This window comes from Cololabis saira, chromosome 5 (assembly GCF_033807715.1).
Source record: "Cololabis saira isolate AMF1-May2022 chromosome 5, fColSai1.1, whole genome shotgun sequence".
Classification (NCBI taxonomy): domain Eukaryota; kingdom Metazoa; phylum Chordata; class Actinopteri; order Beloniformes; family Belonidae; genus Cololabis; species Cololabis saira.
The window spans coordinates 36,776,054-36,799,875 of NC_084591.1; the positions used below are offsets into that span (position 1 = coordinate 36,776,054).

Below are 23,822 nucleotides of genomic sequence, written 5' to 3' on the forward strand. Positions count from 1 at the left end.
ACACTAGGTCAGGTTTCTAGGCTGATATATCAGACCCACATTTACAAAGAAGTGGGGCCTGAAAACAAGCCATGGGGCATCCCCATCCAACAGTTGCTCATCAAACTGCCTTTGCACACAGTTGGTTAGGCTACGACCAATCAGAGCAAGGGAAAAGGTGACTTATTCAGGGTAACGAGTCAACGGAGAGCAAGTTGTGTAAATTAAACTTCTGGTGTAGCCTGCAAGCATCTACCTTGCAAAGGAATTAATTGAATGCTGTCTTCTGTTCAATTTTCGAAGAAAGCTATGTGCACTGTTTACATCCAAATTACGTCGCCTCTCTGTTGTCATCGTTGCCCACCCAGAGTCTCTCTACAAGGGTAGACTGATTTAATTGGGTCTCTCAATGACCTCAGTTCGTGAGCTCCAAAAAGATGGTAGCTACACCTACAGCAAGTTTACAACGGCTACCAATACGTCTTCTACGCTTTTCTTTTATTATTGGGAATGCCAACTTCAGGTGATCCAGTTATAATTCTGACTTCTGGGTTTAAATAGAAAAACTAAAAAGTTGCCATGAGTCTTTTCATCAGACTAGCTTTGGCTGCTGTTGCTGCTTAATTATTGTTAGCTAAACTTTTTTTAATAACAATGATGTAGGCTATGTGCTAATTAACACACTCAAACTTGATAGGAACACATCCACTGTTTAAAAAAGCAGACAATAATCATATATCTGACTTAATGTGGATAAAATAAGACAACTATTATAAACAGTAACTAACTGTTTATTTTGTTGATGAGAGTAGCAGCCACGTTGAGCCAAGTAGGCTACAGCAAGTCCAAACCTACAATACTTGGTGTTGGGAGACAGCTCTTAACTTTTTTTTGATTGACAGCTGAATTTGTGTAGATGTGTGCTGATTTTCACAGAAATTTCTATGTTTAGGTACTTTAACTGTTTTAGGTCATGTCATGTATATTTTTGTTGGTTCTTCTACAGCAATCCAACCCCTCCCCAACCCCATTACTTCATCAGTGAGAAGACTAAAGTCCTTACTTTATTTTTGTTCAGGGTCCAAATTTCCACATTAAATTGTGTTTAGCCACCAGGAACAAAAGGGGGAGTAAACTCCATCTATCCCCTATAACACGTCATTTCAGTGCCACATTAGTTGTCAACAAGCCAGTTTAGAGTGAGCCTGAAATATCTTTTGCAGATCTCAGTAAGACTGGATGTCTGTTTTTCTTTTCCCCGCTAATTCAGCTGACCTTGTTAGCTAACAGGCACACACCCAAACACTAAGCTAGAGTAAATAAATTAGGTTTAGTTTTCCTAATGCAGCTAAACTCTAAGGTTTTAACGGCCAAAATGTAAAAATACACAACACTATGAAACCCCCAAGAAAGGTACTTTACCTCCTTTTTAATTTAAAGAGATAAAAGTACAGAATTGCTCTTACTTAACTCATCAAGACCAATCTATTTATGGTTCCCATAGTTAAAGGGTAATTCCAATTTAATTGAGTGATAATGCAGTAAGAAAAAAAATAGTGTGCTTACAACATGATTATTTTAGCTCATTTATTGTAAAGATTACGTATGAGAAATCTTGTAATACACAGAAAACAAAATATTAATTATATTATCCCAGCATCACCGATATAAGTCTGACGTTTCTAACAAACCAAACTGCTTGAAAATCAGTCAAAAGAAAATGCAGCAGTTTATAATGATCTTGGATGTAGCTCAGGTCATGTAACCATAGCGATACAGTCTGTTGACTACTAGATAGTGAGGACCAAACCAATGTGAGGACTCCAAGGAGGGTGGCCCAGTATTTTACTGTTTACTGCTGATAATTTAAAATTTTTGTTTATATTAAATTATAGACGTTAAACATAGGTTGGCAACTCTGCTGGCCCTGTAGTTTTGTAACATCAGCGTATCGGCAAATGTTAACTGTGTGTACATATATATGTATATATGCTATAAAATGAAACACTGTTCAAGTACACATTAGGTCGGCTGACAGTTTACAAATTTCTGACAGTGTCTAAAGGCAGCATCTTCCTGTCTACCCATGGGCCATAGCAGACAACACAGCTTTCCAGTAGTGGCGACTTCCCAGGTCACGACCGCGTTGTCCAGGAAACAGACAAGACAAGACAATGATGAGCAGCCCATGCATCAGTAACAGTGACAACTGATAATATGAGGGAAATTAATCTGGTTGAGCTGCTGGAAACCTTATGATTTTATAAAAAGCTTACATTTTGATTTATCTCTACATGTGATATGTGTGATTGCTGGTGGGTGAGGAACCCACAGATTTGTATATCTGAATGTATATAGTAATGTATATCTATTTGTATATCTGATTAACGCAGAACTTCTTTGTGTGCAAACCAGACGGGAGACTCTTATTCTATGAAAACTAAATCCATTCTTGAGTTTGTTGGCTTCAGGGGTCTCTTTTACTCGCTGTACAGCTGCTAATGGGAGTTCTGATCCGTTTACTTGCTTTAGATCTGATCCAGGCCCACCAGATGGCAGCACAAAATAATGATGCATCTTCCTCCAGAGGAGTTGAAACGTTTCAACACCAGCCGTTTGACTTGCTTTTCAAGATCTGTAACTATCCAGTAAAGAAAACTGGTTTGTTTTTTTCCCCCAGGATAGCTATGTTATAGTAAAAATGCTCAGATCTCACATGAGTTGCTAAGTGAAGAACACTGTGCAGTGAATTGCCATGTTTTGTTTTTCTTTGTTTTGTTTTGTTTTCTCGTTGAGTTGGTTTGCAATATGTAAATCAGAATTTGTTTTTTAAAGGGTCGTCAATCAGCACATTCTGATAGAGCGGCCTTCATTTTAATGCCGGCAGTCATTGATCATGTTGTTTAAAGTTAGGCCTTAGGATTTTAAAACATGCCACTCTTGTCATTAGTTTTCCTCTTTTTATAAAGAATTTCACTTCTCATTTCAAATCTCATTTTGCCTCATAAAAGTTATTTATTGAACACAACTACATCAGCACAAAAATGTTTTCTTTTTCTTTCCTGCTAATTGAAGTCAAACATAAGTTCACATCCAACCAGTTCTCATGACACCTCAAGAAACCATCTGCGCAGTAAGTTTCACATTACCTAGAAATGCTTCCGCGTGAAACTCATCACATGTGAATGTGGATTATGCAACAGTGCTTTGGAAAAGAAACTAAAGCATTTGAATAAAGCCCCTCTTAACAAGAATGGTTAACATTTGCTGCAGAGTCCTGTGGGTTTTAGAGTATACATAATAAAGTCCCCCATGATGACTACTAGTTCAGCTCATGACACTTAACAATGAATCATAAATACATTCTTCATAAATGTTTGCCACTCTCAATCGCTCAGTATTTTTAGGATAGTCTTAATGTTGAAGCCGTGAGACCCCTCCTTCCAACCAGTGTAATGCAAGGCGTTTTGGTGCCTGGTTTTGTAATGTTTTCCATAAGCTGCTGTTGCTAGGCTGAGGATCTATTTAAAGAAATCTTCCAACTCAAGGCGCAAGCGCAGGGGTGTGAAAGGATCCCATTGGCCAGAGATGGGGGTGGAGTACATACCCCGGTCTCCACAGACTGTCTTAACAAAGACTGCACTGACTGATCAGCCAGACTTAACCTTCTATGGTTATCCCTCATTGAGCTACTTTTGTTGGTTAAAAGCTGACATTTGTGCAGTTTGTCATGTTGACAGGGGCAGTGGGCTTCTGTCGTGCATCTGACATTGATGCATTTGATTGGTCGTTCTGCATCAAATAAGGCAGATCCAACGCCATATTTCCAAATGTCACAGATCACATTTGTTAATCTGAGCTTTTAATTGAAAATCTAAAACACAAAAAAGCACAGTGTCTTGGTACATCTTCCCTTTAAAGGTTGCATGGTTTAACTAGGTTCACCTTACAACACATGCTCTCACTGGGTGCATATGTTCAGCAACAGATTCTCGACTATAGTGGGACTTTTTTGATTATCCAGGTTGTGTGCTGCACATTTCAACACTGCAACAACCTGGATAAGGATTTGCATCGATGTTGAGAAGCCTGGATGCTACCTGGACCACTCAAGTACCAGCATATGAATGCTGTTCCTCGTCCCTCTGACATTTCCATCTCGTAAAGGTCATGCAGCCTAAGATTGTGAGGAAAAAACACCAAAAAGTGCACACATATTATCAGACACTTGGATAATAGATAAACATGGAGGCATATTCAAGTATTGAATAATCAGGCTTCTGTAAATATAAGTCAAGACTCATAACTGGAATATTTATAACAGTGAAAATGCATTCATGATTATATTTAGTAAGTCCATAAAAATACAACCAGTATTATACAGTGACAGTATTGACAAACAGTATAGCCTAAAATACTTTACAAAGCCCTGTGGAAAGAAAGGGTCACTTAGGCTTAAACAAAACAAAAACTTTTATAAATTAATTTGGATTGTATGAATTTAAATTGTGTGAACATTGTATGAATAAAAACAATCCAACAATTTGTATGTCCAAGCAAACATGTTAGTCAGGAAATTCCATTACTGTTGTGATGATGTGAAAGTGAGCTTGTTTCGTGCTTACTGCACCCATATGTATGCAGCCCCATTATGGCTCAGCTACAAAAAGGAGACCCTGCGCAAACTTCAGGTAGCATATAATGACTGTCTGAGGATACTGCTGAAAAAGCCCTGGAGTAGCAGAGCTAGTAAACTCTTTTGTGACTCAGGGCTAAGCACTTTACAGGCTCTCTTGAGGAACCTGATGTTTACGTTTATGTCTCGACTTGATGAGTCACAAAACTGTATTTTAATGAAGCTCACAAGCCCCAGGTGCAGTTCGGTCAGATATCAATCATATCTATGGAAACATTGGTATGGGTGCCTTTTAAGACTCTCATGAATAAGAGTATGTTTGTATGTGTTTATGTATTTGTTTTTTATTTTTATTTTTTATGTTGTATGTCTTGCTGTTGGGTCTGAAGCCTGTAATAAAGTTATATATATATATATATATATATATATATATATATATATATATATATATATATATATATATATATATATATATATATATATATATATATATATATATATATGTATATATGTAAAAAAATAAATAAAAATCAATTGAAAGAGAATTGAAATAAGACCAGCATTTCTTCATAAACACCAACATCTCATCTAGGGATAGTCTGTAAATACATACAAAGGATGATTAGCAACAGACACTGTGTTTCTATATCTTATTTAAAAGATAAACAACAAGTACCAATTGGCAGGACATATGAATCAATATATTTTACATAAATAGATAATTATCTATAATAGCTCTATGCTCAGGCCAATATGCTTGCCCGTAGATTCCATATGTGCACAGCTGAAGTAAATCTATTCAGAGCCTATTGTACACCTCTTTACACAGCTCACCTTTGGTGTGATTATACCACCGCCAAGCTAAAGAAGTTGCAGGTAGCAGATAATGATGCGTTCAGGATCCTCCTTAAGCTTCAAAGATGGACAAGTGCAAGCACTTTATTTGTTCATTGTTATGTCCCCACCTTCTGCACTCACTGTACTCACTAACATCAAACGGAGTGATACAAGGTACACATCTGGACTATGGAAACATTGGAACAGATGTTTGTATCTATTTTAATGTGTGACCTGTAATTTTTATGTATTTTTATGTATTTTCTATGGAACCTTTTGAGTCTGTAATAAAAGTATTCATTCAATAGCTCCCTAATGTGTCACTTTTACAGAACTGTACTCAAAAATAACCTTTTCCCAAAACAGACATGAGCACAGGACAAGACAAGTTAGCAGGGGTCATGTTTCCATTCCATTACCAAGATCAAATTCAATGAAAAGAACTTGTATGTACAGGGCCATCTCACAGTGAACAGGTTACCATATGCCATTACTAAAGCAACAAGCAGAGACAGTTTTAAAAAGCAACTAAAAAGGTTACTTTTGGGTACAGACAAAAACAATGGTTAATATATATGTTTGATATACATTTTGTGATTTATTGTATGGAGTATGGGATATACAGCTCAATGTAGTTGCAGGTTGTGATGGTTACCACTACAGTGATGTTGCTAGTGTAATGATGTGGGTGGGGTTGTGGGGGGGTTAATGGAGTGATGTAATTGTATTTACTTATGTATTCATACATTTGTTTTTATTATTTATAATTTTTATTTTTCACAATTAAGACAGTAACAATAATAAAAAAAAAGGTTAACAACACCACATTTCACATAATCAAAAAGAGAGACATTACATTGACACACAACAAAAAAAGACAAGGGGGTGGGGGGAAGGGTTGGTACAGATAAACTTTAGGAATGATGGAGCCTCTAGCGTCAGTTCAGGTCCAGCTCTAAAAGAAAAATAAGTAAAATAAAATAAGAAGCATGTGACCAACACAACAGGTCATGTTCTTATTCCATTATTCTCAAGTGTTGGACAGTCCATGGGGCAAATTGGTCATTTTCATTGTCTTTAAGGATTGAGGTTGCCTTTTCCATTGACAATAAATGTATGTATTCAAACATTTAAAATGTAAAGTACTATGAAGTATATAAATAAAATTTTGCTTTTATATGAATGCACTTTTAATCTTCATGGACCCCAGGAAGACTAGCTGGCGTTTTGCGTCCGCTAATGGGGATCCAAAATAAAAAACAAAAACAAAAACACACAACGTGAAACTTATTAGGTTTTTTTTGTTTACCTTATTTCACTTGCTTATAAAAAAAACATTTGAGTGCTTTTAGAAGCTGGTTATAGTGAAAAGTTATGCTGCGTTCCATTTACCTCGGAAGTCGGAACTAGGAACTGGGAATGACGTCATAGCCGAGTTATCAGCGTTCCAGTTACAAAGTCGGAAAACAAGTTTGTAGTTCTCATATACCACATGAAAAATGTAAATTACACTATAGCAGCATATATATGCCGAACAATACTTGTATACGAGTGATTTAGTGTGACCAAAACTAGAATGAAGTGCTACGGATTTTTACAAAGCTCTCTTCTACTGTTTACAACCGGGGCAGCCATCTTGGAATGTGAACTCGGGGGTGGTGAAGACTCTCCCACTTTCCCAGTGGGAAATCCCACTTCGAAGGGCGTTCCAGTTGAAAATTCCGACTGGGAACGGGGAAATCCCCACTTCCGAGGACAAATGGAACGCGGCACAAGTTGAGCTTGGTGGCTGGTTAGAGGAAGTGGAGTTTGTATTACGTTGAGAGGAAAGGCTGATTTATGGTTCCGCGTTACAACAACGCAGAGTCTACGGCGTAGGTTACGCGCCCCTACGTGTGCCCCTACGCCGTCGATGTAACGCGGGAGCATAAATGAGGCCGAAGGTGGGCAGAGCCGGTGCAGGATATGAGCGCCGTCACAGGCGGAGAGGACGACACAAGCTGCGGAGCTGCGAGCCCGCAGAGACGAGGGCAGAGAGCCGCCGACATGCGCCTCAAACACCCACCAACACCACCCAAGTCGCCCGAAAACGACACGCCGAGCACGGCAGATGACTGGGGGTAGACCTGGCCGCGGAAAAATGGGTAAGAACCTGCGAGAAATTGTTGCATTATGAGCCTGGAAAAGTGTGGAGAAGAAAGGCGCGCTCGGCAATATGGTGGAAAGGACGAGCGTCGGGCAGCGCTGTGAAAATGGCCATCGTGTGTTGCAGGAGAAGGAGAGAGAAAAGGCTTTTCACGACGAAAAATGGGTTTTATTTCTGCTGTACTTGATAGATTTTTGCATGTTTGGTGTCCCTGTTTTGACTTGAGTAACTTTGCGTGTGGACAAACATCTTTATGGTCGAAGTATTTGGAGATATTTCAACCTACGCATTTAAAATGTGCTTTGTCCTTGAAAAGGGCAAGTGCCCTTGTGTGAATTTACTCGATAAAAACAACAAAATTCGTTCGTATTTTAAACGTTGTAACGAGGAATGGTGGACATCAACACATGTTTTAGCCACATTTTAGTTTTGTTTCAGTTTATGTATATGTTTTTTGTCTTTTTTACATTTTTCATCGAATTTAAAATAAGAATAAACTAAAAAAAATCGCCCTTTTTATACATTATCAACCAGCAGGGTGTGCAGATATGATTTCTATCAGGATTTAAGGATGTGTTATGTACTTAATACTTATGATTTATAAATATTATTAAAATAATGTGTGAAATTGTCAGAATGCTCAAATATGACCCATTTTCAGTAAATCTTTGATTGTTGACACTACACATTACCACATTTAACTTGAATGTCTGTCACAGAGTCTATATGTTTTAAAAGCTTACATCTTCTTCGAAATAAAAAATAGGGTGTTGGCTTTAACCCTTTAAGGCAATGAGCAAAGAAGTATTAAAAATGTTAACATAAATTCCCTTATTTCAAGTTTCTTTGCTCCTGTAAGACATGTTAAGATAGATTTTCACTTGGAAAATCTACATTGCACATATGAATTTGAAGACATTATTGAGTGCTGTTTAAAAAAAAAAAAAAGAAGAAATAATTGAACTAAAATCACCATGATTTATCGGTGTCATGGACAAAGTGGTTGAGAGCTCCACATTTGAGACAACTACAATGTGTAATAATATCACATCCTATATAATCTTTTATATTAGATATTTGAATCTCAGACTACATTTTTAAAATCCAAAGGATTAGTACCACCCTGCTCATAACAAAATGTCCACTGTGGGCTATTCTCAAAATGGATGTCGCTATTTAAGACAAATTTTGTACATTTTGAACCACTTAGATAAGCAAACATAAACTACTTACATGATTAAGGTCCAAATACGTATGTATTACCTCCTTTTCATGCAAATTAGCCTTTTAAGCAGTTAAAATAATCTTTTGAGGAGTATTCAAACCTAACTGCACATTTACGACTGGTGTTTATTCCAGTAAAGATTAGAACTCTATTTGTGACCCCAAATGCTGACATAATTATGATTTGTATTTTGCAGAAATTCCATTGTGACTAATTGCAGCAAAGAAGAAAGAAGACGGTTTCACCGAATCTAAATGGTATGTTGTTTGAAAAATGTTTTTCATTTTAGTCAGCCCAAGTTGTATTTTGTATTCGCTATCAGTATTGTATCAGCTTCTTGTTGTTAGCTGCAATGTACCTGTAGCCAATAGGTTGTGCTGTTGTCTCACTTCATTTCTGATTGATTATTTTTTATTTTTAAAGGGTTGACATTTAGCCACCAGGAACAGAAGAACTCAAGTGTTTCGCACTGGAGATGTGTAAGTATAATTTTCAAATATGTCGTCTTTGCGTGATTTCTTGCATTTTATCTGTTAAATGCTTTTGAATAAAGTTGTCTCATTGTCTTGCCTACTGTCAAAAAGATGGATTATACTGCCCTCTACTGTTTAAAGGAAGTATTCGTAACTTTTAATGTTTTTTTTGTTTGTTTTTAACTATCCGGAACCTGATACTAGTGGGCACGTTGGTTAGCTAGTTTAAAATTTCCCTTGACCAAAACTAATTTATAGTACTCGCTTTCAGATTCACTTTACATATCTTGAATGTACATGGTTACATTAGTCCTAAGGGGTCTGGCGTGTTAAAACGTAATTCAATTTAAAAATAAGTTAGCGTCTGACGAAAAATAATAGCGAAGCACTGGAAGGGTCATAAATGTTAACTTATTAACTTGACGTATAATCAAGTAGATTTAAAATGTATACACTTAATAAACTTGTATGTAATGGTCAAAAAAGTGCATTATGATATGCTTTATGGTCTTTTCTAATTGCTAGCTAACTTATAAAGCACCTATTATCTTTACAAAATATTATTTTCGGTTATGGTTTTATGTAGGAACGCAAGTGGCACTACACGTTTTTTATGACAAAAGCCTTTTCAAACGCGTATTATTGCACCTAGCCATCATATCGTGAAATTATTGTGCGATGCAGTGTTGAGAATCCACCAGCAGGGGGTGTCAAGCCATCGCAAAGTTTGCCCGTGTTCCACAGTTATGTTGCATATAACAGTAGCCGTTTTCTCACAATAACCATGTTATATTAGTTTTAAAAAATGAAAACATTGTTAATCAGTGCGCTTAGTTTTTGGTTATTCTTGTGGCCTTTGCCTACCCTTTGTTTTTAATCCATCACACACTTGGCATTTTTTTTTTTCGCTATCAGTTTATACAACAATTAACACTTGCGTAACATTTTACTGAAGACAGCATAATAATTAACTATGGCCCGGTTGAATCATTGTCCCTTTACTTATGTCTCAACTACACAATGAGGGGAGAACTTGGTCGTGGCAGTAATTACTGGAACTTTTAATTGATGAAATAGAAAAGAGACGACAAACTCCTTCTACCATAAATTACATAATTATGCGATCTCGACAAACTGACCGAGTCAAGCACATGACAGTAAGACCACATATAGGAAATGACTTCCATATAGGCATACACCTACACATTTTCTTTGCCCAGATTGTGGACAAAAGTCCAATCTATTCAGGTCTGTGAGGAGTTCTTCCTTCTATTTACGTAAGGTGTGTTTTCGGGTTATCTTTATGGGGCCTCAACCATTGGTGCAGCTTCATTCCTATGAACCCTCTGCAACAAGAATTGCTGGGCACTTGCATCGGGCCAAGATAAGTCCCGGCCTTACACTTCAGCGTGGCCCTGAAAATCTCCTGAGTTGAGTGCGATGTTGACGCAACGTGTATTGGATATGCAGTAGGCAGGGACTAGCGTTAGGCTTCTCAGTTTTACCTTTTGAGTTCGGTTCTTCTCCGTTAGTGACGTGGGAAAACACAGGAAACTGCGATACTGTCCATCATCTTATCTTCTTAAACGTCAATCTTCTACTTCTAGTTTGCTTTTTGTGTCTGCTTGGACTTTCGTGTCTGCTTGGAGTTTGCTAATCTAAAGAATGATTACGTCCTTACCAAAGGCCCATGGATCCTATCAGGGATCAGCATTGTGATGTAGATGCAAGGGCTAAAAGGACCAAGGAGATTGGCCCAATTACAGTTCCTACCTCCTTTTGGGTTTTACCCCAGACCTCTAATGAAAGCCCGCCTAAAAATAATTCATTGCGTACGGTTTCTATTCTCTATTTTGATTGTCAATGTCTCATCTAGAGTGAAAGGGCTTCTAAACTTCTTTACCAATTGCCAAGCCTTTGCTGTATGGGTGTGGATATTGTGCACTGGTTCTCAATCGGGAATACCTCGTACTTGTAACAGTTTGAAAAAAACCCAAACAAACAAGATGCCCAAAGCCAAAGTCCGAAACTTAAGTAATGCAGTGTTTTCATCCATCTTTCAAGCACATAAATGCATAATGAATAGTTCTTTGCTATCTAGAAAGCACCGATCTGAAACATCTGTGGCTGTAGGCATCATGTTGTTTTTCATTGTCATCACCAGACTATTCCCACAAATGAAATTACTAATGATTAGAAGAAACTACAAATCGTTAAGTTGGGTATTTTTCATTTAAAAAAACAAACAACAAAACGCATCAGGCACATAAATCTAGATTGGACTGTAAACGATCCAATTCGATTGCCCCAATATTGTTTTTCCAAAGTATCAGAAGTAGCTTGAGAAAAAAACTGTAAGCCCATGTATAAAATGTTTACCTCTGGTTAGTAGCAACTGATATTGAAGCAGACATTGATTGATATTTTTTTTCAATGTGAGAACCGAACAAAGCAGTTTTTTTTTTTTTTTTTTTTTTTTTTTTTTTTTACAACAAGTGAGGATAAAATAACTTGTGGAAGAACAGTCAACCACACTGCCTCTATCGTTCGTTTTTGATTTGAGTTACTATAGAATTTGACAAAATGATATTGGCAGAGTCAGACTTCAAAGAAAATCTGGTTTGTCTGGAAAAATTGTAATTGATGCATGTGTAATTGTAACTGACAAAATGAGCTCAGTAGATTCTAAAATACTGTTGGGGTGGTTTTGGTGTAACGGTAGAGTTGGTTTCACTCCAAACGAAAGGTTGCCAGAGCAATCCCCAACCCTGTTATCCCGAGGGATTTGATCCCCACATACCCAACAATTAATTGTGCTATTCTCAGGCCTGGATAAAAAGGGAGGTTTGTGGCAGGACATAAAACACATGTTCACCTATAACAAATCAATATGCAGAACATGGTGATCCACTGTGGCTCCTACTAAGGGAAAATGCTGAAAGGATACAATAAAGTTTGAAATACAGTTATTTATAGTTTTATGATTTAGTTTTAGTCCTTTGGTGGACCAAAGGTGGTTTAAAAAAAAAAAAAAAAGAAAGCCTAATTTGTTGCAAAAACCATAAGAAAACGTGTTTTAATATACATTTACAAGAACTGTATTACAGTAATAAATTAGAAATGTTTAATGTCAATATTTTCGATGTACATTGGCTTGGCCTTAATTAATTTTAAAGGCATTTTCTTTATAGAACTTCAACTTTAAATACATGGTTATTACTTTGAAGATTGTTGCATTTTCTCCTTTCTGTGGGGAACTGAGAGATCTTATACACTGTTCTCTATTTTTCCCCCCACAGTGGTGACTCAAGACTGGTGACCAAGGTTTTAAAAATTCTGAAGAAAAAGAAGACAGCTTTGTAAGTATATTTTTAGTTGTTTATTAGATGTTCACCAAATGTAATGATCATAAAAAACATTTGTAGAGATGATGTTTTTCTTTTAACTGACTTAAATAGTTTGAGGATGGCATGTGTTATCTTTTGGGAAACACCACAATGTTGTTTCTGCCAGAGTTTTAGTTTTAAAGACTGTCAAAAAAAAAAACATACTGTAGGTGGAGGGCATGGACAAGGATGCATTTCTAAGTAGAATTTGGCTGGTTGTACAATTTTAAATACAGTAGACCACAAACTGTATTTGCACTCAGGTGCCTGGGGGCGACAACAGACCACTAGGGTAAAATGTATGATGGAGTAAAACAAAACTGCTGCTCCCAGGTACACTGTTTAACAGTGCTGGCATAAGCCAGGCATCAGTTGCCAGCACTTAATCACATATGAAGCACAATGAGTATGCATTCTTTCCAAATGGTATGTCCACCCAGTTTAAATTTTTTTTTTTTTTTTTTTTTTCAATTTTCATGCTGATTGCATAATTTGATGATTGACTAAATTTCCTAAATATAAGTTTGAAAGTTTGACTCCCTTTACGACAATTTACATACATTAGCAGTGCACCTTGTGCACTTTAATTGACCCAGGTTTATTTTTATGTAGTCATGAATTGAAATTCTTACAAAAGCTTTTCATTTCTTTTTTTCTTTTTCTTTTTTTTGATGACAATTCATACTCATCTTGAATACCAAGGGAGAACATATCCATATTATTGTAGGCTGCTGACATCGTGAACAACAGGCTAACTAGTTATTCCCTCAGTTATTTGGAGTAGCTCTCCAGTAACTTGACAGTGGGGATAAATCTGATACGATGACAAACTGGCTTCTTTTAAAATGAAAACTAATAATACCGTCTCTGTGTGGCAGCTTTCATTATTGAGAAAATTTTGGATTAGTTTTGTAGATTGTGTTGCCTCCTGGTGGCTCACAATAGTACTTTTTAAATAGTTAAGTTGTGCAAGGATGTTTCACATCATATTGTGTGGTACTTAGTCACTTAATCTATGCAGACAATTGATATCATTTTGGTTACGTCATTGTTTTGCTGACCCACCAGTTTTGGGATGTTTTACTGTCACGTGTTTTAAAATCACTATTGTTGCATCCCCTGTTTTTACTTGAGCGTATGCGCCGTTGGTTAGGCTGTGTGTACTCTAATGCCCCTGGTGGTCAGTTAAAGATTTTATTTTATTTTGAACTTTCGTTTAATGTGTTTAACAGCACTTATTGTCTTACTTAAGGATTGTTACACAAAATCTTTTTACAGCCTGCACTAAAGAGGAAAAAAATAATAGAACTAGCGGCGAACATTAGCTTAGGGAACTAAATAATTTGACACTCACAAATGTTTTGTACAAGCATTTAACTATTCTGTGATAACTTGCGTCAAAAACACCTTGTTATATTGTAGTGCAGAAGTTATTACATTGAGCTAGTGCTGGACAACAGTTATGGATTTCACGCCCAACAAAAGTTGTTTGAATTATTATACTATTAAATTAGTCTCGTTGAATAGTGGTTTTGCTGTATTTATTCTCTTACAATGATGTGTTCATATGAATGCTCATATTTCAGAATATAACATGCCATTGCGTAATGCTCGCTATTACAACTGAAACCTAGCTAAGTATGTAGCTATATTGTCGTAATTGGTGTCTCATAAAGCATGTTTTCTTTTTATGGGCTGGTCAATGAATCATTGCTAATTTCAGTATCAACGTGGGCTTATGATTCTTTTCTTTTTTGTTTATCCTATCAAGACCCCATTCAACTGGATATTGCTGAGGTGGAGACAACGTTTTTTAAATGAAGATGGCAGGCGATTTGGCAGTTAGCCAAATTTTTTGATTTACGAAGATTACGTTTTATTTTTCCTGACTGGATTTTGACATAAGGATTTTTTTTTCCCTTTTTTTTTCTTGTTCTAACCACAACATGGACTCTGGAGCACCGATGGTGGCTGTATAGCCATCTATTGGACTTGTTGAAAATTTGCTGTTTTTCCGCAGCACAATCAGTGTTTGTATGTTTGATTTTTAAGTTGTTTTTAAATAAAGTGTATGACCTTGTACTTTCCCCCCTGGCTTTGTTTCATTAGCTTACCCTCTGAAAAAAAATCACAAGCGTTTTCCATGTTGTATTTTGGTTTTATTGTAGCGCTAAAGCTTGGAAGTACTTGGAAAAACCATTTTAAGCAATATGTGCAAAAAAAATGTGGCTAGCTTTGAATGGATTTTGCGTGAACAGCGGTCGAGGTGTATTATTCATTTGAGAAAAATTTGCCAACTTTGTTCTGGGTCAACTAACTTTGAGGACTAATGCCATTTATTTTTTATTTTTGGTGGTGTTATGAAGAAGTAAATTATCATCTTGAGAAGATAAAGGTGAAAATGGTTGTTGAAAATATCTTCCCTTGGCTCTAATCAAATGCAAAATTTATTAATTCATATCTGGAAGAATACATTCATGTAGATTAGGTTTTGGTCTGAACTCAAATGGCTTCCAAAGAATAGCCTGGATGGTTTTTATAAAATGGCTACTGCTCGTCCTTCTTCCTGTCTGAATAGGAAGTGATGTAATTGGTGCAAACTATATACTTTTGCATGCTTTCACTATTTTTACTTTCATAAATTGCAGAGTAAATGTGCCCATGTTTTAAGCTTCTGTGCTTTGGGATGAAAAAATGTGCAAGTTAATATAAAAGTAAATTTTTGTAGCATAATAAAAGGGGTGGGACTTAGACTATCACCTGAGTGTGGGGTAAATGGAAATAACGTCAATCAAAAGCAAAGCTTCAGAGCAGGGAAGGAGCTCTAGATGGCGGCTGAGCCTTGGGAAGGCTGCCATACTTTCCCGTCACACCGTCTCGCCTGGCTCTTTTTTGGGGGGTCGTTATCGCTTGATACTCGTGTAAAAGTAAATATTATAGTTGTCCGATCGCTTTTTAACGGGATTATGTGCGTTTAGGGTGTTTTTTGCTCGGTTTGGTGCGGGCTGGAGGGAGCTGGTCTGAGCTCGTCGTTGTTTTCCAGCCATGGCGCGCCTCCATTTTTAGAGCTGCTGCTGCTGCTTCTCTGTCGCTTCATGTCAGCAGATCTGCTCTGGAAAGGCCTTTATAACTATCCGCTTTTCTCTTTTTGACTAAATTTACTATTTTAAGCCTTATTTTTTTTAATCCGATTTGAATAGATATATTTAAATTGCGACGGAAGAAGAAGAAGCTAAAAAGTTTATTATTGACACGCACCTTTTTCCCCTCACATTGGATTGACATGTTTACATTGCGTGCTGAATAATTACATATTTTTCTCACGCGTAAATGTTATTTTTTCCCTAATGCTTCGTGTGATGACGCAGTTAAAATTGACTGCATTCGCCTTGATCCGAGGACAATATTGAGAGACACAACGATGGATATTTGATTTATTCTAACGACACCTGTCATTTTTTTCCCCAAGCTTTATTTAAATAATGATTCCGAAACCTATCGATTGTATGTCGTTTTCTTTCCTCGTTCCGCACCGCCTGGGTTTATCTTCCACCTGAAGCAGAGGTTGATCCCTGTGGGACTTAAATGATAGTTCAGGCTTTCTCCAACTTTTTGACAGCAAATACCAGGACAAAACATCATCATAGCCGGTTTTACAAGGATCTACAATGATGAAGAGTAAAAGTAAAAAACAAGAGGATGAAGGATCGACTCAGAGCAATGCATCAAGGTATGATCCCTTTACTTTTCACCTCCTTCATACGTGTTTTGATGGTTTTGTTTGATCACCTGTGTTACATTTGCACCGTCGCTTTCAAGGAGTTTACCAGTGTCATCAATGACCTTGCTATTGTTTAATAGCCACACCCCGATTTTCCTACCATTTCTGATGCTCGGTGCTGAGGTTTCAGGCCTGTGCTGAGATATCCTCTAACCCCAAACATAGATGTTGTTGAACCGCAAGGGACCCTATTTTGTACTATTGCATGTTGCAAATTATCTGATGCAAATGCAAGATTACACTTCGCTTCAATGTTACACGACCCTGCCTCTGGAAATGAGACTGCATTGCAGCATTTTATCAACGTTTTGGTTTCATTCATTTCTTAAACATGGCATTGCTTTATTGTAATGTTTGGACCCATATATTTAGTGTTTTGCATATGTTCTGTGTAACCTACTCAGGGTATTTTGTGAAATTTGAATTCAAATTACTGCATTGTTGTCTTTTATTATTATTATTTATACCTGTTTTTGACCAAGTTACAAAGTCTTATGATCAAGTTTATTTATGCTTTTTTTTCTTTTTTTCAAACCATTGTCAAAGACATTGAAGAGTCAAACTTAAACCTTTAAATAACTGGATGATTGAAAATACTTTTGTATTGTTTTAAGGGAGTAAAACATCCATCAAACTTAGTCATATTGCTTTTAACATGTTCACATGCAATAAAAGTTTGTATTTCAGCTTAAATTTATGTCCAGAGATTTTTTTTTTCCTTCTTTGAATTTATGGAGCATTTATGAAAGAAGAATTGAATTTAAGCCTCTTTCTTCATGCAGTACTTATTTCATTATTGAACTCTCACTTGTCAATATGTTCAAGAGTAGTCCTTATTAAAATATATTGTACAATCCAATCTTGTGATGGCCTTTGGATATAGTGAGATGTATTAAATTATTGTTTTGACACATTTAATGCTCATGAATGCATTTGCAGAAGATTTAATGCACTGATATATTTTTAAATCTGACATTTCAAGTGAGTACATGCCTGGAAACCAGATGACTTTAACAAGATTGTCTGCCTTTCTTTTTGTAAAGTTTGCAAGTATGTGTCGTCTTTAAATGTCTAAATTCTCATTAAAATTAGTGTAAACCCAAAATGGACTAATAAAGATGTCACATCATGCCATTTCTTGCCAGAACAATATAGGAATGCTGGACTAGAAGTGTTAACCAGGTACTCAAAGAGATGTTTGTTGCACAGAAGCTGTTTCCAAGGGATGTTTTCAGTTTGAAGACTTTCTGACATGATTTTAAAGCTAATAACACAATCCTTTCCAGTAGACTGGTGTTTTTAAAGGTCAAGACAGGATGTTTGGAGACCTAATGAAAACAACTGCACTCAACATTTCACTAAATGTGCAGAAATGCAGGTTGCATCACATTTGTAGTTTTCTGCTGCTTTTTTTTTTCTCTTCTGATTTTGTGGCAGCCATTTTAGTATTATGATCTGAGAGGAAAAACATAATTCCTCTGCAATGATGGCAGCATTACTCTTCTCATTCATACACAAGGACTCTGGGCATTTGGAGCAGTAGAAGGAACCTAAGGAAGGGGAAAAAAATCAAATAATTTCCTGTTATGTCAGTGGAATAACATTTACATGCACTCCTGTGTCACAAAATGGCCCTTGCTTTTGTTTGGCCAGCTAGCTCACTTATCTGTATTAAAACACAGCTCAGAACTACACAGAGAAGGACCAGGAAGAGCCCGGGCCTTAAAGAGCCTGCACACAGCGCCCTGATAGGCCACACTGTCACCTAGCAACACACCAGCCAATGGGAATTCGAGTTGAGAGGCCCCGCCCATCTTTGACCCTGCTGAAAGCGGAAGAAGTCCTTGTACTTCCGCCTTGTGTGAAAGAGGAAAGAAGTGACTCTCGGACAGGAATCTTAGCTTTGAATTATTTCAACACGAGCTTTAACATAATACTGCAGTTTCTATCAGTTGTTTTCGATTTCTCTTCTGTATTATCTCACTATATCACTTATTTAAACATCGAAAAGTAAAAATAGGGTTGTAAATAAAGGTGGTGTATGTACATTTTATCATTTTCAAAAGGAGTAATGCTCTTTATCAGATGAAATTATTAGTAAGGTTTTACTGATTTTTATTTTTTATTTTTTAAAGGCGCAAGCTGGTGTTAAAACAGCAATTGTGTCGTTTTCTCCAGATCCCTCCGTGAGTGTGGTTTCTGGTGACCCCGTGTGGCCGTTAATGTGTACTGCACGCAGAGGTTCTCAGGAAAGGTCACTCACAAGGAGCACTTCTCAGCTGCAATCACATTTAATTTTGACATAACTTTCATAAACAAGCACATTTTGGACCTTAACTGAAATCTGGAGTAAATACATGGGAGCGGTCGGTTAATGAGCCACTGAACAAAATGTATGCAGTATGGCAGGAGGTGTCAAGTAACGAAGTACAAATACTTACGTACTTAAGTAGAAATTTTGGTTATCTATACTTCACTGGAGTCATTATTTTTCAGATGACTTTTTACTTTTACTCCTTACATTTTCACGCAATTATCTGTAATTTGTACTCCTTACATTTTAAAAACAGCCTTGTTACTCTATTTCATTTCGGCCTTTAAAAAAAACTATCCAGTTAAATTGCACCATCCGGATAGAGTGAATTTGGTTGTGGTTGTTTCAGATGTTCTTGTCCAGTTTTGTTCTTACATCCGTTCCCTCAGATTCCTGCAACTAAACTTGGATGTACATTCCAATAAAGGTTAGGATAAATGATAACATGCCTCTGAAGTTTGACTTTTTGCACCATTACAATACTTATAGGCAACTAATCATCATATCTTCTGCTCTCTGAAACACATGTTAATGCTCAATAGTACACATATATGGTTCTTTAATATATTTGCATTATACTAAGATGCATTCATTTTCAATGGCGTTTGTCCTTAATGGCTTTTTCCCCCCTTACATTACTTTTACTTTTATACTTTAAGTAGTTTTGAAACCAGTACTTTTATACTTGAGTAAAAAGCTTGAGTTGATACTTCAACTTCTACAGGAGTATTTTTAAACTCTAGTATCTTTACTTCTACCTGAGTAATGAATGTGAATACTTTTGACACCTCTGGGCGTAGGGAACCCTGGTCCTCGAGAGCCGCAGTCCTGCACGTTTTAGATGTTGCCCTGCATCCACACACCTGATTCTAATTAAAGGTCATCATTACTTCATCATTCAGGTCTTCACAAGTCTGATAAGGACACAGTTATTGGTATTATGGTGTGTTGAAGGAGGGAAACATCTGAAACATGCAGGACTGCGGCTCTCGAGTACCAGGGTTCCCTACCCCTGCCATACTGCATACATTTTGTTCAGTGGCTCATTAACCGACCGCTCCTATGTATTTACTCCAGATTTCAATTAAGGTCCAAAATGTGCTTGTTTATAAAAGTTATGTCAAAATTAAATGTGATTGAAGCTGAGAAGTGCTCCTTGTGAGTTAAAGTTCCTCAACGTTTATCAAATGGAGGCCATTCTCTCTATAAAAAAACAAAACAAAAAACAATTCAAAATGTGTATTTTTTTTTTTTTTTTCCCCTGAATTTTTGTCATGCTCAGTATTTAACTCTGACATTTCTAATCCCTAAACTGATTAAGGACTGACCAAATCCTTGAACCTAAGAGAGACGAAGTTAAACTCAGTTAACATCCAGCTAAAGCCATGTGACGAGGGGTCAGACGTGCTTAGGTTCAGGGAGTCATTTATTAATCTTAGTATCTGCATCTGCATCTAAAAGAAATGTCTCTCAACTACTTAAAGTGGAATTTCATGGTACCAACGTCATCCTGTTGGTCATGTGCCCTCAGTCTGGAGTTTTCTCATTTCTTATTTGACTTGTGATTATTGGAGCATTACAGTCCCATTTATTTAATTTGAAAAAAGTTGTTCAATGGGGAGAGATGAATAACCGCTAGCTTTACGTTGGATCAGTTTTAACATTTTAGCATGACTGTACAGATTTCCATGCCTTAAAAATATATTTATTTATTTATTTATTCAGTTTAAGATTGCAGGGACAATGCACATTAATAAACATTTTTGTAAATGTGCCAGTTTAGCCATCCTGGCTAATTTTCAACCGCAGTCCCTGGGCAGGTGTGATGGCAACTACACTGTGCACTTCATAAGGGCACATAAGAACACAGCAGAGCACATAAAACACTTAATAATAAAAACAATAAATGCATCAAACATTAAACAAATATCTTAAACATCTTACTGAAAAAAATGACTGTCCAAAAGCATATTATAATTATATTATACTACTACATAATATAATATAATCCTCCTCCTAGGTATCATGCAGTCCCCTCTTGCTGCAGACCTAGTACGACTATTGTCAGTTGTTTTCTGCTTAACAAAAGCACTAAGAGGGGAGAAGCTAAGTTGTGCAGTATCTTATAGACAAGACAAGCATCAGTGAATTTGGTAAGATTATCCCAACTCAGTAATTTGTTATTTCTGAGGCAGTTACAGTGATGATAGCTGTTTGGCTTCTTATCAAGCACTTTAATAGCTTGGTGGTATGCTGACTGTACAGATTTAAGTGTTGTACAGGACGCTTGTGCCCAACTAGTCAGACAATATGACAGATGTGACATGATCATGGCATTGAAACATAATGTTGCAGCCTTAGTAGTTAGACAGTTTCTGATTATGATATATATTATTATATAATATAAATATATAATATTGAGGACATTCCAATGTTAGCTGGCTAAAGGGAAAGGACATGGCACATTATGTGAAGAGCTTTCCGTTTCCTCTGAGCTGAGTCATTAATTATACTTGTTCCTTCATGCCCTTGTTTTTTAACTTTATTCCAGTTTCTTGTTTCCACCATCCACCTCAATGATGAAGGCAGGGGCTCGTCTTCTAGCAGCAAAATCCAAACTAACAGATTATCTTTCCTGCAGCAATTCAGCTTCAGAAGAATCCAATCGCTCCGCATCAGAGTCGGGGAGTCAGTCAGAAAGCGAGCGTGGCAGCGAACATGGAAGTGAACATGGAAGCGAACATGGAAGTGAACATGGAAGTGAACATGGAAGTGAACATGGCAGCGAGAGGAGGAGATCACACAACTCGGAGTCAAACAGCTCCTCGGAGTCGGAGAGTCGCTCCGAGTCGGGGAGCGAGTCTGCAGAGTCCAAATCACAGCAAACCGCATCGGGGGCCAAAGACAAGCCAGTTAGGAAGAAGGAGCGCCTGGCAGATGTGAAGAAGGTAAAGGTCAATGGATTAAGGCTCAGAGCCGAGGCTTACTGTTTCAAAACCAGATTTAGAGGTCCTGCCCTCAGATCATGAACACGAGAAGGGATTCAGGAGGTGTGACATGTAGGGCAGTTGATTTTAAACCCTTTAGTTATGCAAGGTTTCCTTCATCCTTGCTGAGTCCGAGCATTTAATATAGTTGGTCCTTTTTGGACTGGTTACAAGGTCGTCCCTTTTATAGACTCGCACCACCTCCAGAAGCGTTACATCAGAGGTTTCAAGCCATATCCACCAAGCCTATCAGTCCCACCTAGCGTTTGATCTCCGTTTACAGATGTGGGAAGAACATCCAGATGTGTACGGTGTCAGGAGGTCGAACCGCAGCAGGCAGGAGCCGGCCCGCCTCAACATCGGAGCCGAGGTGAGCAAATGCAGAGGATACTGGAAAAAGAGGAGTGAAATGTTTAAAAAGACTGGCTTTGCTCGTCCCAGGGACCTGTGTCGAAATCAAGCCGCTAGCGCCACCTGGTGGAGGTTGTGTGGCGATGCTCTAACTGTCGTCCGCTGTGTTTACAGGGCAGCAGCGAGTCCGAGAGCGAGAGCCCCAAAAGAAAATCGTCGCGATCTAAGAAAAAGGAGTAAGTATGATCATGGTGAACACGTGTGTGGATTTATTTGATCATTCATCCATTTATTTATAACATTTGATCCAGAAAATAGTCTTTACTTAAGTTAAATGGCAGCGAGCTCAGATGGTCTCAGCCAGTCAGGGCCTCACTGGTGGTGCTGGACACCCCGTGGCCAGTATTTGAATGAAATGAAGATTTGGGAGGGGGAAAAAAATGGGCCTTGAGGGTGAACTTGTGGCATTTCTTTGTTGTAAGAAATATCTGGAAAGATGATGACTCAAATGATGAAGAGGAGGCGGATGAGGCGGCTTCCGACAGTACAGACAGTGAGCAGGAAGAGAAAAAAGTTAGATCGAGACGACTTCCTGCTAGAAGGTAAGAGAGTAGTGAAGCCGGGCCACCAGACAGCTTGTCATCTCCAAATCAATCCATGTTGATGTGATCAGTTGTTTCATTATACTTTGTTCCCGTTTGTGGTTTGAATAACAACATGAATGGAGCAGCTTGATGACACGTAGGGCTGGGCGATATATCGAGATTTTAATATATATCGATATATTTTCAAACGCGATATGGTACGAGACAATATCGTTTATATATCGTTTATAATATCTATTTTTTTTAATGATTTTTTTTATGATTTTGATATAGCTTATTTTGTGACAAATTGACTTGAATGTTTTATTTGAGATTTGCACAAATGTTTTGTTATTTGCACAACTGTCAACCTCAGTGGAAAAGTCTGCCTGTTACTGTCTACATTGTATTAATTGCACTGTGTATTTTAATTTAATTGTTATGCAGGAAAGGGATATTTGTTTTATTTTATTCAAGAAGCATTTTTATTCTATAAATGCAGGCAGTTTATTTTTATATCATTTGTTTTATACATTTTTATATTGTACAGACATCTGTTAATAAATGTACCTGTGTGACATTTGGCACGAGGCTTTGTATTAAAACTGACTGTTTTTTTAAGGGATGCTATGCCATAATGCTTTGGGGGAAACCCCAATTATGGCACAGAAAAAATATCGACATATATCGATTATCGCCATTCAGCTAGAAAATATCAAGATATGACTTTTTGTCCATATCGCCCAGCCCTAATGACACGTAATCAAAATATTTCAAATTTATAATTGTGTGTGTTTTTTTTTGTTTTTTGTTTTTTTTTTATCTTAATTTCTCAAAAGCTGTAAGTGGCTTTTGTGTTTTTGTGCTTCATCTTTCCAGACCTCAGACCAAATCTTCAGCAGCCAAAAAACAGTCTCAGAAAGGAAAGAAATCCAGGAAACAGGAGTCATCGGCTGAAGAAGACGACGATGATGAAGATGATGACGATGACGATGACACTCCAAAGAGACAGACTCGAGGAAGGGGTGCCACCAAAGTCAAGAGGTGATTTTAGTTTCAGGGTTTGTTACACCCGCAAACGTAATAACAGCCCACAAACGTAATAAAAATCTGCAGCTTTGAA

At 37.3% G+C, this 23,822-nt stretch overlaps 1 protein-coding gene across 1 annotated transcript in view; it reads left to right on the forward strand.

The window, feature by feature from the left end:
* The first annotated feature begins 7,381 nt into the window (after positions 1 to 7,381).
* Positions 7,382 to 23,822, forward strand: part of chd2 (chromodomain helicase DNA binding protein 2) — a 34,338-nt gene continuing 17,897 nt past the window's right edge. The window contains exons 1-10 of the mRNA XM_061721890.1: positions 7,382 to 7,596; positions 9,020 to 9,080; positions 9,247 to 9,302; positions 12,596 to 12,655; positions 14,454 to 16,412; positions 21,419 to 21,725; positions 22,048 to 22,134; positions 22,290 to 22,351; positions 22,598 to 22,717; positions 23,579 to 23,743. Of these exons, the coding sequence (XP_061577874.1) occupies positions 16,351 to 16,412; positions 21,419 to 21,725; positions 22,048 to 22,134; positions 22,290 to 22,351; positions 22,598 to 22,717; positions 23,579 to 23,743 (803 nt within the window). The 5' untranslated portion in view covers positions 7,382 to 7,596; positions 9,020 to 9,080; positions 9,247 to 9,302; positions 12,596 to 12,655; positions 14,454 to 16,350. The remainder of the gene's footprint in view (positions 7,597 to 9,019; positions 9,081 to 9,246; positions 9,303 to 12,595; positions 12,656 to 14,453; positions 16,413 to 21,418; positions 21,726 to 22,047; positions 22,135 to 22,289; positions 22,352 to 22,597; positions 22,718 to 23,578; positions 23,744 to 23,822) is intronic.